This window comes from Manacus vitellinus, unplaced genomic scaffold (assembly GCF_001715985.3).
Source record: "Manacus vitellinus isolate BGI_N305 unplaced genomic scaffold, ASM171598v3 scaffold_161_pilon, whole genome shotgun sequence".
NCBI lineage: Eukaryota > Metazoa > Chordata > Aves > Passeriformes > Pipridae > Manacus > Manacus vitellinus.
The window spans coordinates 65,858-80,117 of record NW_021939138.1 but is presented as its reverse complement, the minus strand read 5'-3'; the positions used below and the strand labels follow the sequence as shown (position 1 = coordinate 80,117).

General features: G+C 50.8%; 2 protein-coding genes across 2 annotated transcripts in view; one reads left to right on the top strand and one right to left on the bottom strand.

Annotated features, from left to right (window-relative positions):
• SUGP1 (SURP and G-patch domain containing 1) overlaps window positions 1-3,279 on the bottom strand; it is a 24,261-nt gene extending 20,982 nt beyond the window's left edge. The window contains exons 1-3 of the mRNA XM_029958630.1: window positions 3,138-3,279; window positions 1,662-1,836; window positions 322-421 (exon numbers count right to left, since the gene is read on the bottom strand). Of these exons, the coding sequence (XP_029814490.1) occupies window positions 322-421; window positions 1,662-1,836; window positions 3,138-3,279 (417 nt within the window). The remainder of the gene's footprint in view (window positions 1-321; window positions 422-1,661; window positions 1,837-3,137) is intronic.
• A 1,015-nt stretch (window positions 3,280-4,294) lies between these two features.
• Window positions 4,295-14,260, top strand: part of MAU2 (MAU2 sister chromatid cohesion factor) — a 14,779-nt gene continuing 4,813 nt past the window's right edge. Inside the window, exons 1-14 of the mRNA XM_029958629.1 lie at window positions 4,295-4,584; window positions 4,863-4,905; window positions 4,996-5,013; window positions 5,423-5,488; window positions 6,071-6,166; window positions 7,122-7,216; window positions 7,802-7,829; window positions 9,187-9,342; window positions 9,757-9,903; window positions 10,523-10,613; window positions 11,022-11,125; window positions 12,811-12,888; window positions 13,605-13,670; window positions 13,951-14,034. Coding sequence (XP_029814489.1) covers window positions 4,295-4,584; window positions 4,863-4,905; window positions 4,996-5,013; window positions 5,423-5,488; window positions 6,071-6,166; window positions 7,122-7,216; window positions 7,802-7,829; window positions 9,187-9,342; window positions 9,757-9,903; window positions 10,523-10,613; window positions 11,022-11,125; window positions 12,811-12,888; window positions 13,605-13,670; window positions 13,951-14,034 — 1,362 coding nt within the window. The remainder of the gene's footprint in view (window positions 4,585-4,862; window positions 4,906-4,995; window positions 5,014-5,422; window positions 5,489-6,070; window positions 6,167-7,121; window positions 7,217-7,801; window positions 7,830-9,186; window positions 9,343-9,756; window positions 9,904-10,522; window positions 10,614-11,021; window positions 11,126-12,810; window positions 12,889-13,604; window positions 13,671-13,950; window positions 14,035-14,260) is intronic.

Below are 14,260 nucleotides of genomic sequence, written 5' to 3'. Positions count from 1 at the left end.
ACAAATATCATTAAATTAAATACATTGAAATTCAAGCGATTTAATTTGTTATTACTCATTTAATTTAAATTTAATTTAATTTAAAACAGAAGCCAAAAAAAAACCCTGCTGATGACTTTTCACAAAGTGAGACTCGAGCCAGGAGAGAAACTGTTCGACTTCACAGCACAAGGAAGGTGAAAAGAAAGAGGGGAAAAACCTTCCTGGAGCATCCAAAACGCAGACTTTAATCCCAATTTTCAGGGATAATCATCGCCTCAGAACTTCCTAGCAGGGGTTTAGGCAGGAGCAGAGCCTGGAGCTCGGGATGGACCTACCAGCATTTGACTTTTCCTTCTGGAGCTTGAGGAACTGCTGCAGGAAACTCCCGTCGTTCACGAACTTGTTGGACACGGAGGCGTCGCCTTCGGATCCATCCTCGCTGGTTGGGAGAGGAAAAAAGGGGGAGATGGAGCTGAGGAGCCTCCCCAGCCCCTCCCACACCGGGATTTGGGGGCAGAAAACAGGATAAAACCCCCAGGAATTATTAATAAAAGGGGGAGATGGAGCTGAGGAGCCTCCCCAGGTCCTCACACGGCGGGATTTGGGGGCAGAAAACAGGATAAAACCCCCAGGAATTATTAATGAAAGGGGGAGATGGAGCTGAGGAGCCTCCCCAGGTCCTCACACGGCGGGATTTGGGGGCAGAAAACAGGATAAAACCCCCAGGAATTATTAATGAAAGGGGGAGATGGAGCTGAGGAGCCTCCCCAGCCCCTGGGGATATTAAATCCATATATAACTTCTGTCACAAATGCATCATAATTATATCAATGCATTAATAAATCACATCCATAATCCTGATGATAAATATATCCATATATAATTCCTACCATAGATATATAATGTATCATTATATTGATAAATCATATACATAATCCCTATGATAAATATATCCATATATAACTCTCATAATGGATATATCATATTATATATCATAATATATCAATACATTAATAAATACATTAATGTCATATCCATAATTTCTGATAAATATATAAATACATTCCCATATATAATTTCTATAATAGATAAACCATAATATACCAATCTATTAATAAATCTATATATAATTCTAGAGTATGTCAATATATAATTTCTATCACTAACATATCAACGTTAATACATCATATGTATAATTCCTAAGCTAAATATATCATAAATATATCAATACATTAATAAATCACACATAATTGCTGTAATGAATATATCAACATATAGGTTCTATCATAAATATCTCAGTGTGTTAATAAATCATATATAGAACATGATGACTGTAAATCACAACATATAAAGTTGTAAGTTATATATAAATGTATTTTTATATATATAAATCAATTTCTGAGGAACGTTTCTATTAAATTAAATTAATTAAATTAAATTAAATTAATTTAATTCTAATTCTAATTTAGAATTATATTAAATTAAATTAATTTAATTCTAATTCTAATTTAGAGTTAGAATTATTTTAATTCTATTAAATTAAATTAAGGCCTGAAAACCCGGGTGCCCCCGTGACCACCCCAATCCCACCCCTTGCTACATTCCCAGGAATTCCCTCCAGGTGCAGAGCTCCTCCTCTGCCTCCCCCCTTGCCCTGGAATTGCAGGGGCTCCACGTACTCTCCGAGCAGGGGGAGCTGGGGGATGCTCAGGGAGTTCTGCCTCGCCTGCTGCTCCAGCCGGGCCTCGATCTCCCGCTTCTTCTGGGCGATGAGCTCCTCCTGCTGCAGGATGTTCACGCTGGCCTTGGCCGCCTTCGGACTGCGGGACAACCCGAACCAGCGGCTGGCCTTGCCTGGGGGAGAGAGAGGGATTAGTGGGGGTAATCCCAAATCACTGCCTGGCCTTGCCTGGGGGAGACAGGGAATTAGTGGGGATTGTCCTGGAACACCGGCTGGGCATCCCTGGGGGAAACAGGGGAATTAATGGGGATTGTCCTGGAACACCCGCTGGGCTTTCCTGGGGGAGAGAGGGAATTCATGGGAATCGTCCTGGAAAACCCATTGGCCTTGCCTGGGGGAGAGAGAGGGAATTAGTGGGGACTGTCCTGGAATACCCGCTGGGCTTCCCTGGGGAAAAGAGAGGGAATTAGTGGGGACTGTCCTGGAACACCAGCTGGGCATCCCTGGGGGAAACAGGGAATCAATGGGGATCGTCCTGGAAAACCGGCTGGGCATCCCTGGGGGAAAACAGGGGGAATTAGTGGGGACTGTCCTGGAACACAGGCTGGGCTTCCCTGGGGAAAAATAGGGGGAATTATTGGGGACTGTCCTGGAACACCTGCTGGGCATCCCTGGGGGAAAGAGAGGGAATTAATGGGGGTAATCCCAAATCACTGGTTGAGCTTTCCTGGGGAAAACCAGGGGGAATTAATGGGGGTAATCCCAAATCACTGGCTGGGCCTTCCCTGGGGGAAAACAGCAGGAATTAATGGGGATCGTCCTGGAACACCCGCTGGGCATCCCTGGAGAAAACAGGGGGAATTAATGGGGGTAATCCCAAATCACTGGCTGGGCCTTCCTGGGAAAAAACAGGGGGAATTAATGGGGATCATCCTGGAACACTGGCTGGGCATCCCTGGGGGAAAACAGGGGGAATTAATGGGGATCATCCTGGAACACTGGCTAGTTTTCCCTGGGGAAAAGAGAAGGAATTAATGGGGATCGTCCTGGAACACAGGCTGGGCTTCCCTGGGGAAAAACAGGGGGAATTAATGGGGGTAATCCCAAATCACTGTCTGGGCTTCCCCGGGGAAAAGGGGGAGGAATTAACCTGGGGGGGCCACCCCGAAACCTCAGCTTGTCTTCACTGGGGGAAAAGGGGGGAAAAAAAAAAATCAACAGCGGGGTCTCCCAAATCCCCGGCTCGCCTTCCCTATGGGAAAAGGGAAGAGAAGGGGGGAGGAAGGGTCATCCAAAAAACCACCGCTCGCCTGCCCGGCCCAGAAAAGCCCGAGGGGAATCTAACGAGGGCACCACCGCAAACCAGCGTCCCGCCTTCCCAGCGGGGAAACGGGGAGGGGGGGAAGGAAATCAACGGAGGAGGAGGATGGAGGGGGGGGAGCGAAGCCACGGCACCCTCACGGCACACAAGCACCCCTGGGCACGCGGGTAGCCACGCGTGGCTCCCCGGAGCGCCGGATGAGGGAAGGGAGCCGGGGCGGCGGGAGCGCGGCTGGGCCCGGGGGGCGCCCCAGCCGGGCCGGGCCGTACCTGAGGCATCCCAGGTGGTTGTCCATTTTGGAGTCCCCTTCCCAGCGTGCCCCGCGCCGGGCGCGCCGCGCGGGGGCCGCGCAGCCGCAAGGGCTGCTGGGAGTTGTAGTCTCTAAGGGGGGGGGAGAGCAAGCCAAGGACGGCGGTTAATTAAGTTCGACGGTTAATTGCGTAATTATCGCCGGCGGGAGCGGTTTGGCGCCGCCGAGGCGTTTCGGGGAAATTTGGGAAACATCGGAGAATTTTAAGTTTTTGCTAAAATCAGTGTTGAGGCTGCTACAGGGAACAAAGCGTGGGAGAGAACATTATTATATCTTATGTATTATATTTTATATAACGTACAATTACCACATTATATTATCAATGTATTATATAATTATATAATATATTCATATATATGAAAATTCTATCATTATATATTAGGATATATATAGTATTACATATTACATATTACATATTACATATTATATAGTGCATATACATGCTATATATAATTTACATATATATTATATATTATATATTTCACATTATTTATTATGTATTAAATACCATATATTAAATACCGGTTTTAAATTTTCAAATTTTCAAAGGGCTTTACGTTTAAAAAGAACTTTTACTTTTATTTTTAAAGAACTTTTACTTTTCGAACGCCTTAAAAATATGTTTTTTAAAAAAAATTAAAAGAAATTCTAAAGGGCGTTTTAAAAGGCGTTTTGGAGAGCTTTTTTTAAAAGACGTTCTAAAGGAGTTTTAAAAGACGTTTTTGAAAGACGTTTTAAAAGATATTTTAAAAGACATTTTAAAAGAGGTTTTAGAGAAATTTTGAAAGACATTTTAGAGACATTTTCAAAGCCATTTTAAAAGGAGTTTTAAAGAAAGAGAACTTTTAAACGGGGCAGGGCAGGACCAGGGCCCGACCCCTCCCTTAGGCCCGCGTCCTAGGGCCCGAAGCGCGGGACTAAATCCATTGAGCCCCCGCGCGCGAACACACCTCCCCGCCCTGCCTCCGGCCCCCGCCCGTGTTGTCCGGCGGCCCCAGAGATGGCGGCGGTTGGCGGCGGCGCGGCGGCCCGCTCAGCAGCCGCCGCCGGCCTCAGCAGGGCCGCCGCAGCCGGCGGGAGGCGGCGGGACGGCTCCGGGGACGCCGCGGGAGCCGCGGGTGGCCCCGGGGGCGGCGGCGGCGCGGCGCGGAGGCGGCGGCAAGCGGCGCGGCAGGCGCCCGCGCCGGGCTCGGGGTCGGCGGCGGTCGCGGCCCGCGCGGCCTGTCCGTGGTACCTGGCGCTGCGTGGCCTGGGCCGAGCACCCTTTCCGCAACGTCCAGCCCGCCCAAGGTGCGGCCTTCTGCGTGCACTGGCCTGCCGGCCGTGCTGCCCCCGCAAGCCCCCCGCCAGAAGTGGAGGCCCCGCACGCACCTCCACGATCGGCTCCCGTCCTCTACCTACCACACCGCTATACGGCGACCAGCGCCCGCCAGCACCTGGAGAAGGCGTGAGCGGGGTTTGGGGGCTTGGGGGGAGTCCTGGAGTAGGGGAGGGAGGAGATGGAGGTGTCCACACCTGGAGAAGGCGGGAGCGGGGTCTGGGCCGGTCTCGGGGGGGTCCTGGAGTAGGGGAGGGCAGCGATGGGGGTGTCTCAGCGACCTGGAGAAGGCGGTGAGTGGGAATGGAGGGGGTGAGGGAGGGGCTGGTGGAGGGGTCCCGGTGGGTGCTGGTCCCAGACTAACCCCCTGTGTTCCCTTGCAGTGGCTGATATCCCAGCAGGTATCCTTTTCCTGGCACAGCACTGCTGCTTCTCCTGGGAGCACATCCAGGGAGCAGGTGGATCACTGGGAAGAGCTGAGGAATTCCCTCCCAAAGAGCCTTGAGGTGTTTGAAGAGAGAGTTAATTGTCCTTTACGGGTGCTGAGCACAAAACACCTCCGTGGAAACTCCTTAAGCACCTCCAAGGGCCTGGGGTGGGGGTTTAACTGGTGCTTTTATTCTATTTTAAATCTACTTTTAAACTCTTTCATCACTGGGAGCCTCTTTCATTGAACCCCGGGATGGTTTGGCTTGGAAGGGACCTTAAGGCCCATCTAATCCCAGCTTTCCTGAGGGGTTCAGAGTTTCTGGGGGCCAGGCTGGTGCTGTTTTCCACCCCGTGTCCGTCATTCCTTAACTCTGGTGCCAGATCCCCCAGTTTGAAGATGTGAAGTTCGAGGCAGCCAGTTTGCTGTCGGAGCTGTACTGCCAGGAGGTGAGTGGCACCACCAGGAGCTGCCTTTCCAGGCCCTGGAGGGGTTGATTCCCCTTAATAGGACGATTTTATGGGATTTTTAGGGTCGGGGTTGTAAATATGGAGGAGTTAAAAAGACAAAAAAAAAAAAGGCATGAAGGGCTTTTTGTTTTGTTTTGTTTTGTTTTGTTTTAATTCTGGGAGCTGCTGCTGGAATTGCAACGTGGATTTTCCAAAGGGGGTTCCCTTGGCCAAAGTGAGGCCTGGCTTTGGCAGAGGTTGATTTTGGGGGTGGGAGGGGAGTCGAGGGGTTTTCCTCAGGGGTTTGGAATCCTGGAATGGGGTTGGGCTGGAAGGGCATTAAAGCCCCTCCAGTACCACCACACATCCCACTGTCCCAGGTGGCCCCAGCCCGGCCTTGGACACTCCCAGGGACGGGGCAGCCACCTCTTCTCTGGGAATCCTCTTCCAGGCTCTCCCCTCTTGGTTCTGTTGCTTTCCCTGGGTTTAAACTCCTCACCTTCCCAACCCAGCAGGCTGCAGAACTGCTCTGCAGCTCCTTGGGAGGGCTTGGATTCCCAGTGCCCCACCTTTGTGTTGCAGAATTCCGTGGACACGGCGAAGCCCCTGCTGCGAAAAGCCATCCAGATCTCCCAGCAGACTCCCTACTGGCACTGCCGCCTGCTCTTCCAGCTGGCTGTGAGTGAGCCCTGCCCCTGCAGTGGGAAAAAGGCCTGGGAAAGCCCTGCATTCCCTTTGGGATGCCCTTTTCACCCCCCTCACCCCTCAGCCGGGGCTCTTAACGGGGAGGGAAGGGAGAAATCCAGGCTACAGATCCGTGGGTTGGTCGGGCTGGAGAGAGGCAGGTGGGGCAGGAAGGAGCAGGGATCATCCCATGGGAAGCAGGAACACACAGCTCCAGAGGGGGAGCAGGGAAAACAATAACAGGAGGGATTTGGGGGCTTGCGGGGAATGGTCCAAAATCCTGCTGGGATTGGGGTTTGTCATGAAATGGCTCAAAATCCTACTGGAATTGGGGTTTGCAGGGAATGGCCTGAAATCCTGCTGGAATTGGGGTTGAAATCCTGCTGGAATTGGGGTTTGCAGGGAATGGCCCGAAATCCTGCTGGAATTGGGGTTTGCAGGGAATGGTCTGAAATCCTGCTGGAATTGGGGTTTTCCAGGCTCTGAGGGTTTGTTGGGGTCTTAAAAATAGCTTTTAAAATGTCTCTAAAATGTCTTTTAAAATTTCTTTTAAACTGTCTTTTTAAACCTTTCTCCTGCCTTGGTGGGAGGGGAGAAGGAGCAGGTGAAAGGTGTCCAGGGAAAGTTACTGCTCCTGCTCTGGAATATGCTCACAAGTGTTTATAAAATAAATATATATTTATGAGTGTATTTATATAAAAATATGTATAAATTGAATTCCTGTTCTGGGATATGCTTAGAAGTGTATATAAAATAAATATATAAGTGTATTTTTATAAAAATATATATAAATTGAATGTATAAGTGAATTATGAAGTGTGAATGTAAAGTCTGGGGGTTTATGTTTTGGCACATGGAAAGCACAGGGATAGGGACACTGGGAGGACTCTGGAATGGGTTTCCTGGAGCAAACCCTGACCTTTTGGGTGTGTTTTTTTTGTCATTCCAGCAACTGCACACCCTGGAGAAGGACTTGGTGTCTGCCTGTGACCTGCTGGGGGTGGGAGCAGAGTATGCCAGGGTGGTGGGGTCTGAGTACACCAGGTGAGATCCCCGGGATCCCCTCCCTCCCCACGGGGAATAGCCTGGCTTCTTCTGCTTTTTATTTAGAGCTGTTCTGGTTTTTGTTTAAAGGTGTCAATTTGCCTCTAAACCCCACCTAGAAATCACCTTTCTGAGCTGGTTTCTCCAGCTCTGGGGGGTTTTTTCCAGCTCTTTCCTTTCCCTGCTCACGGAATCCCAGAGTGGTTTGGGTTGGAAGGGCCTTAAAGATCCTCCAGTTCCAACCTTCCACCACCCCACTAAAACCATTAAACCCAAGCATGTCCTCTTCAGACCCTGGAGGGGCTTTTTAAACTGAATTTTGTCTGGTTTGAGCTCAGAAACTTTTGGAGCTGGAACTGCCCAAAGCTGGGATGCAAAGCTGGGGCTGGAATTCTGATTCCTGCAGCCCTTTTCCCACTTAGCTTTGAAATGGGTTTCCTGGGGCAGGTCCCTTAATACTCTTTTCCTTCTGCTCTTCAAGGGGGGAGAAAAGCAAATCCTGATTTTTTTCCTCTTTATTTTTTAACGTGTAACTGTGGTTTGAGTAACTCTCTGTGAGCATAACTTTGTTTTATTCCATTTCAGAGCGTTGTTCCTGCTCAGCAAGGGGATGGTGAGTGGGATGTTCTTTTAAATAACCTCTTCACTCATTTATTTTTAAGTTCCAGAGCAAATGAACAAGACTTGCCTGGCCATAAACTGATTTTTAAGGTGCCTTGTGTGCCTTTTTGTGCTTTTTTATCTTCTTGTTTGCCCTGTGGGCAAGCAGGGCATTAAAATATATTTGGGATAAGCTTGGAGTCTGCAGGATTGGTGTGAAATCCTCGGGAAGAGGTTTGAGGGGTTGGGGTTTTTTTCCTTCTTAAGTGTGACATGATTTTCTGGAAAGGAAAAGGATAATTGGGAATTGTGAAAGGATTTCTGGGAGGGAAAAGGATAACTGGGAATTGTAAAAGGTTTGTAAAAGGATTTCTGGGAGGGAAAAGGATAACTGGGAACTGTGAAAGGATTTCTGGGAGGGAAAAGGATAACTGGGAATTGTGAAAGGATTTCTGGGAGGGAAAAGGATAACTGGGAATTGTGAAAGGATTTCTGGGAGGGAAAAGGATAATTGGGAATTGTGAAAGGTTTGTAAAAGGATTCTGGGAGGGAAAAGAAATTGGGAATTGTGAAAGGTTTGTAAAAGGATTTCTGGGAGGGAAAAGGATAATTGGGAATTGTGAAAGGTTTGTAAAAGGATTTCTGGGAGGGAAAAGGATAATTGGGAATTGTGAAAGGTTTGTAAAAGGATTTCTGGGAGGGAAAAGGATAACTGGGAATTGTGAAAGGATTTCTGGGAGGGAAAAGGATAACTGGGAATTGTGAAAGGATTTCTGGGAGGGAAAAGGATAACTGGGAATTGTGAAAGGATTTCTGGGAGGGAAAAGGATAACTGGGAATTGTGAAAGGATTTCTGGAGGGAAAAGGATAACTGGGAATTGTGAAAGGATTTCTGGGAGGGAAAAGGATAATTGGGAATTGTGAAAGGATTTCTGGGAGGGAAAAGGATAATTTTGAATTGTAAAAGGATTTCTGGGAGGGAAAAGGATAACTGGGAATTGTGAAAGGATTTCTGGGAGGGAAAAGGATAACTGGGAATTGTGAAAGGATGACTGGAAACTGTCACTGGAGGGAGGGGAAGCTGTGGCTGTGGGAAAGGGCTCTTGCAATGAGATGAATAAATCAAATGGGCCTGGAATGAGAATCCTGGAGTGGTTGGGGTTGGAAGGGGCTCAAAGCCCATCCATGGGCAGGGCCACCTCTCACTATCCCAGATTTCTCCAGCCTGGCCTTGGAAAACTCCGGGGATGGGGCAGCCACAGCTTCCCTGGGAATTCCATCCCAGTTCCTCCCAGTGCTGTGGTTCTCTGAGTGTTTAAAGTGTTCAACACCAAATCCATGGTTTCCTTCTCTCCCCTCTGGACTTGCAGCTGCTCCTGATGGAGCGGAAGCTGCAGGAGGTTCACCCTCTGCTGACCCTGTGCGGGCAGATCGTGGAGAACTGGCAGGGCAACCCCATCCAGAAGGAGTCCCTGCGGGTCTTCTTCCTGGTCCTGCAGGTCACACACTACCTGGATGCTGGGCAGGTAGGTGGGGGATCCCAGGGAACTCTGGGAAGAGCAGCACTGCCTCCACAAACACCTCTGAGGGGTGGTTTTGGGGAGCAAAACTGAATTTCTGTAGATTTTCGTCACAGGTGAAACGAGGGGGAAAACTATTTGAATTTCTCCCTCGAGGGAAGGTTTTTCTGGGGTGTTTTTGTGCTCTTTGGCCTCTCTTGCTTCCATGTTGTGCTGCTGGGGGGTAACACCCACCAAACCAAAAACCTGTAATTTTGGGAAACACTTTGCTCGGATTTTTCACCCGCAAACGGCAGAGTGTTGTTCACCCTGTTACACTTTGGGCACGAAGTAATTCCCTGCCTTGGGGGGGGTGGGTTATTTGTTACCTGGGAGGTTTTCCCCCCTGGAATGGTGCCTGTGGAAGGTGTGGTTTGCCAGGTGAAGAGCGTGAAGCCCTGCCTGAAGCAGCTCCAGCAGTGCATCCAGACCATCTCCACGCTGCACGACGACGAGATCCTGCCCAGCAACCCCGCTGACCTCTTCCACTGGCTGCCCAAGGAGCACATGTGTGTGCTGGTCTACCTGGTGAGAGCTCTGCTCGCTAATTAGTCGCTAATTAACGAGGGGCTGGGTAAAAACTGGGGTGGGTCTCGGTGCTGCACCAGCAGCTGGATCCTGCCACGGCACCCCTGGCACCCCCAGTGGGAGAAAAGAGGGGAAAGAAGCCCCAAAAAGTGAAATTGAACTCTATTAATATCCAACTCAAAGAAAAGTGGATTAATCTGTGTGAAGAGGAGCCACCTTGGCTCAGTTTTTACCTGTGTTGTGACAAACTGGACTCCAGGTCTCTGCAACTGGTCGTTCCACTTCTTGAATGTGACTCAAAATCCTAAATGTTGTCCAGGGTGAGCTGAAAAAGCTCAGTTGGGGGGACTCCCAGGCCTCGTGGGAGCTGCCAGCCCTTCCCTCTTGGCACAGAGGAGTTTTTAGATAACCCTGGAATGGTTTGGGCTGGAAGGACCTTAAAGCTCACCCAGTGCCACCCCCTGCCCCGGGCAGGGACCCCTCCTGCTGTCCCAGGCTGCTCCAGCCTGCCCTTGGGCACTTCCAGGGACTGGGACGTGCCCAGCTTGTCTGGGAATCCCATCCCAGTGCTCCTGGGAGGCTGAGGAAGGTGAGTGAGCCGTGCTGTGTCTCCCTGCAGGTGACAGTGATGCATTCCATGCAGGCAGGGTACCTGGAGAAGGCCCAGAAGTACACAGACAAAGCCCTCATGCAGCTGGAGAAGCTAAAAAGTAAGGGGAAGGCTTGGAATTCAGCTGGTGCTGCAAAATTCTAGTATTTGTTGCTAATTTAAAACCAAACACAGCCTTTTTTGGCTCCCTGGGCAGCCAAAGACCAGAGTGAGACTTTTGTTCTTTTTTAAGGCTGGGTGGTTGCTTTAAATACAGAAACACTACTGAGAATAACAACTTTTCCCACTGTTTGTTCCCAGTTTGTTTCCCTGCTCCCACCATTATTCTTTTAGCTGGTTGCTTTGAGCACAAAAATTGGTGGTTTGTTTATTGTTAGTAATAATATTGTTAATAACATTTTTACTGTTAAAACATCGAGTTTTGGGGGGTTTTGCTGTGACTTGGTGAACTGGGTTGTAAATTCCTGAGGTAACTCCACTTGCTGTGCTCCCTCCCCTCCCTCTCCAGTGCTGGACTGCAGCCCCATCCTGTCCTCATTCCAAGTGATTTTGTTGGAACACATCATCATGTGCCGGCTGGTGACGGGACACAAAGCCACAGCCCTGCAGGAGGTGAGGCTGGGCTGGGATCCCAGCACTCCCTGGGATTGGGTGGGATCCCAGCACTCCCTGGGATGGGATCCCAGCATCCCCTGGGATGGGATTCCAGCATTCCCTGGGATGGGATTCCAGCATCCCCTGGGATGGGATTCCAGCATCCCCTGGGATGGGGTGGGATTCCAGCATCCCCTGGGATGGGATCCCAGCACTCCCTGGGATGGGATTCCAGCACTCCCTGGGATGGGATTCCAGCATTCCCTGGGATGGGATTCCAGCATCCCCTGGGATGGGATTCCAGCATCCCCTGGGATGGGATTCCAGCATCCCCTGGGATGGGATTCCAGCATTCCCTGGGATTGGGTGGGATCCCAGCACTCCCTGGGATGGGATTCCAGCATTCCCTGGGATGGGATTTAAGCATTACCTGGGATGGGATTCCAGCATCCCCTGGGATGGGGTGGGATCCCAGCATCCCCTGGGATGGGCTGGGATTCCAGCATCCCCTGGGATGGGCTGGGATTCCAGCATCCCCTGGGATGGACTGGGATTCCAGCATCCCCTAGGATGGGATTCCAGCATCCCCTGGGATTGGGTGGGATTCCAGCATTCCCTGGGATGGGCTGGGATTCCAGCATTCCCTGGGATGGGCTGGCATTCCAGCATCCCCTGGGATGGGGTGGGATTCCAGCATCCCCTGGGATGGGATGGGATGCCAGCATCCCCTGGGATTGGGTGGGATTCCAGCATTCCCTGGGATTGGGTGGGATTCCAGCATTCCCTGGGATGGGGTGGGATTCCAGCATTCCCTGGGATGGGATTCCAGCATTCCCTGGGATTGGGTGGGATTCCAGCATCCCCTGGGATGGGCTGGGATTCCAGCATTCCCTGGATGCAGGGATGGCCTTTAAAACGTGGGAATTTGGGTTTGGGGGGAGGTATTTGGGCTCAGGCAGAAATTCCTGCTGAGCTATTGATGGATACAGCCAGGAGGGATGGATGGATGGAGCTCAGGAGCTGTGGGATTGGCTCCTCTGCAGTATTTTTGGGACACTCTGGAGTTGGACAGTGGCTGATGGTGCAGCTGACACCCTCTTGCTGTATTTACAGCCTGACTTGGGTGTCTTTCCCCTTCCCAGAGTGGCTCCTTCCCCTTCCTTGTCCCAGCATTTCCCAGCTTTCAGACCTCCTGCCTTCCTGCCCTTTCCTCCCACACAGTGGAAGGAGAGCAAGGGAGGGTTTGTGTAGTTCAGGGCAAGAAAGGACTGAGCCTTTTCCCATTTTTCCAGTCATTTCCAAATCCTGCTCATCCACCCCGTGTTCAGGGGAGGTGCTGGAATCATCCCAAGCAGGGAGGTTCAGAACTGGTCGTTGCTCCTGGCCCATTCCCTGGAATATTTTATCCCAGTTTTTCTGCAGAATGTCAGGTTTGGGGTCTGTCAGGAGGGATCTGTGACCTGGTTTGCAGGGGGTGGAGCTGCTGGAGTTCAAACCATTCCAGAGCAGTTGGGGTGTGGGGCAGTGCCTGTCCCTGGGCTGGGGGCACATCCAGCCTCCAGCTTCTACCCAGGAGCGTAATTTGGGATCCTTGGGATAACCACTGAAACCTGGACACACATGGGGGGGGGGGGAGGAGGTGGATTTGGAGCAGGAAACGGAGAAAAAGTGTCCTAAAATGTGACTGTCTGTGCTTGTGCCAGATCTCCCAGGTGTGCCAGCTGTGCCAGCAGTCACCCAGGCTCTTCTCCAACCACGCTGCCCAGCTCCACACGCTCCTGGTGAGTGCCTGCAATGAGCCCTGGCAGCTCCTGGGAGCACCAGATCCCTCTCCTGCTCATCCCCAGGAACTCAGGGCAGGCAGGGAGGGGAGCAGCAGGAATCCTCTCCCGTGGGGACTCACCCCTGGTGGGACTCCCACCTGCCAGAGGCTTTTAAAACCCTTTGGAAATAAGTGTTGGGGAATCCTGGAGTGGGTTTGGGTTGGAAGGACCTTAAATCCCATCCCATCCCATCCTATCCCATCCCATCCCATCCCATCCCATCCCATCCCATCCCATCCCATCCCATCCCATCCCATCCCATCCCATCCCATCCCACCTCCTGCTATCCCAGGTTGCTCCAGCCTGGCCTTGGGCACTTCCAGGGATGGGGAATCCACAGGTTTTTCTGGAAAAAGATTTGTGTTGGATTTTGTGTCACGAACAGTCAAGGAGGTAAATTCAGGAGGTTGGAAACAGCTGGAGATGGTTTTTTATGGGAATTGTCACATAGGAAATTTTGAGCATTGCGTGACATTTATGGTTTCCTCAGCTAAATAAAGCTTTTTTTACATGAATGGACTTATTTTAAAGGGCTTTCTGTAAGAATTCCTTATTTTTCCCAGAGCCAGGCACATCCAGGGTTGCTTTTCCCTGGTGATTCCCAGGATTTCTGTGGGTTTGGGGGGTGCCTTTCTTCACTGTGAGGATCATAATTTGCATTTCTCCTCCTCCAGGGCCTCTACTGCATCTCTGTTAACTGCATGGACAATGCAGAAGCACAGTTCACTACAGCACTGAGGGTGAGATTTCTGCTTCCAGGCTTTCCTGTGGATGCTCCAGGTGGGAGTGGGGCTGTTGGAGTTGTGTGGGAACGGCGAGGTCAGAAGGGAAACCTGGCAATAATCTGTATTTACCTTCACTGCTCTGTTAATTTTTCCTGTGCCTCCAGCCTGGAGGGTTTTATGGCATCACGACATCAGGCATAAAAATGTGGGGTTTTTATGGGATGAGCAGGTGCCAGGGGAGGCTCTGGAATACGTGGAATGTGTGACTGTGCTGTTGTTGTTCTGTCCCTCCCAGCTCACGACACACCAGGAGCTCTGGGCATTCATTGTCACCAACCTGGCCAGCGTGTACATCCGGGAGGGCAACAGGCACCAGGAGGTAAAAATGGGCCCTGCCTGCCCCCAGAACCCCCTTCCCTGCAGGGAAAACACCTCCTGGCCTTGGAATTCTGCTTTGCCCTGGGGGTTTTTGCAGTGGGAGCCTTGCCTGGCACAGCAGCTCCTTCACCAGGCAGCTGGAGAGGAATCAGCTGGGTCAGGGTGTTGTGGGTCAGGGTGTCGTGGGTCAGAGTGTTGTGGGTCAGAGTGTTGTGGGTCAGAGTGTT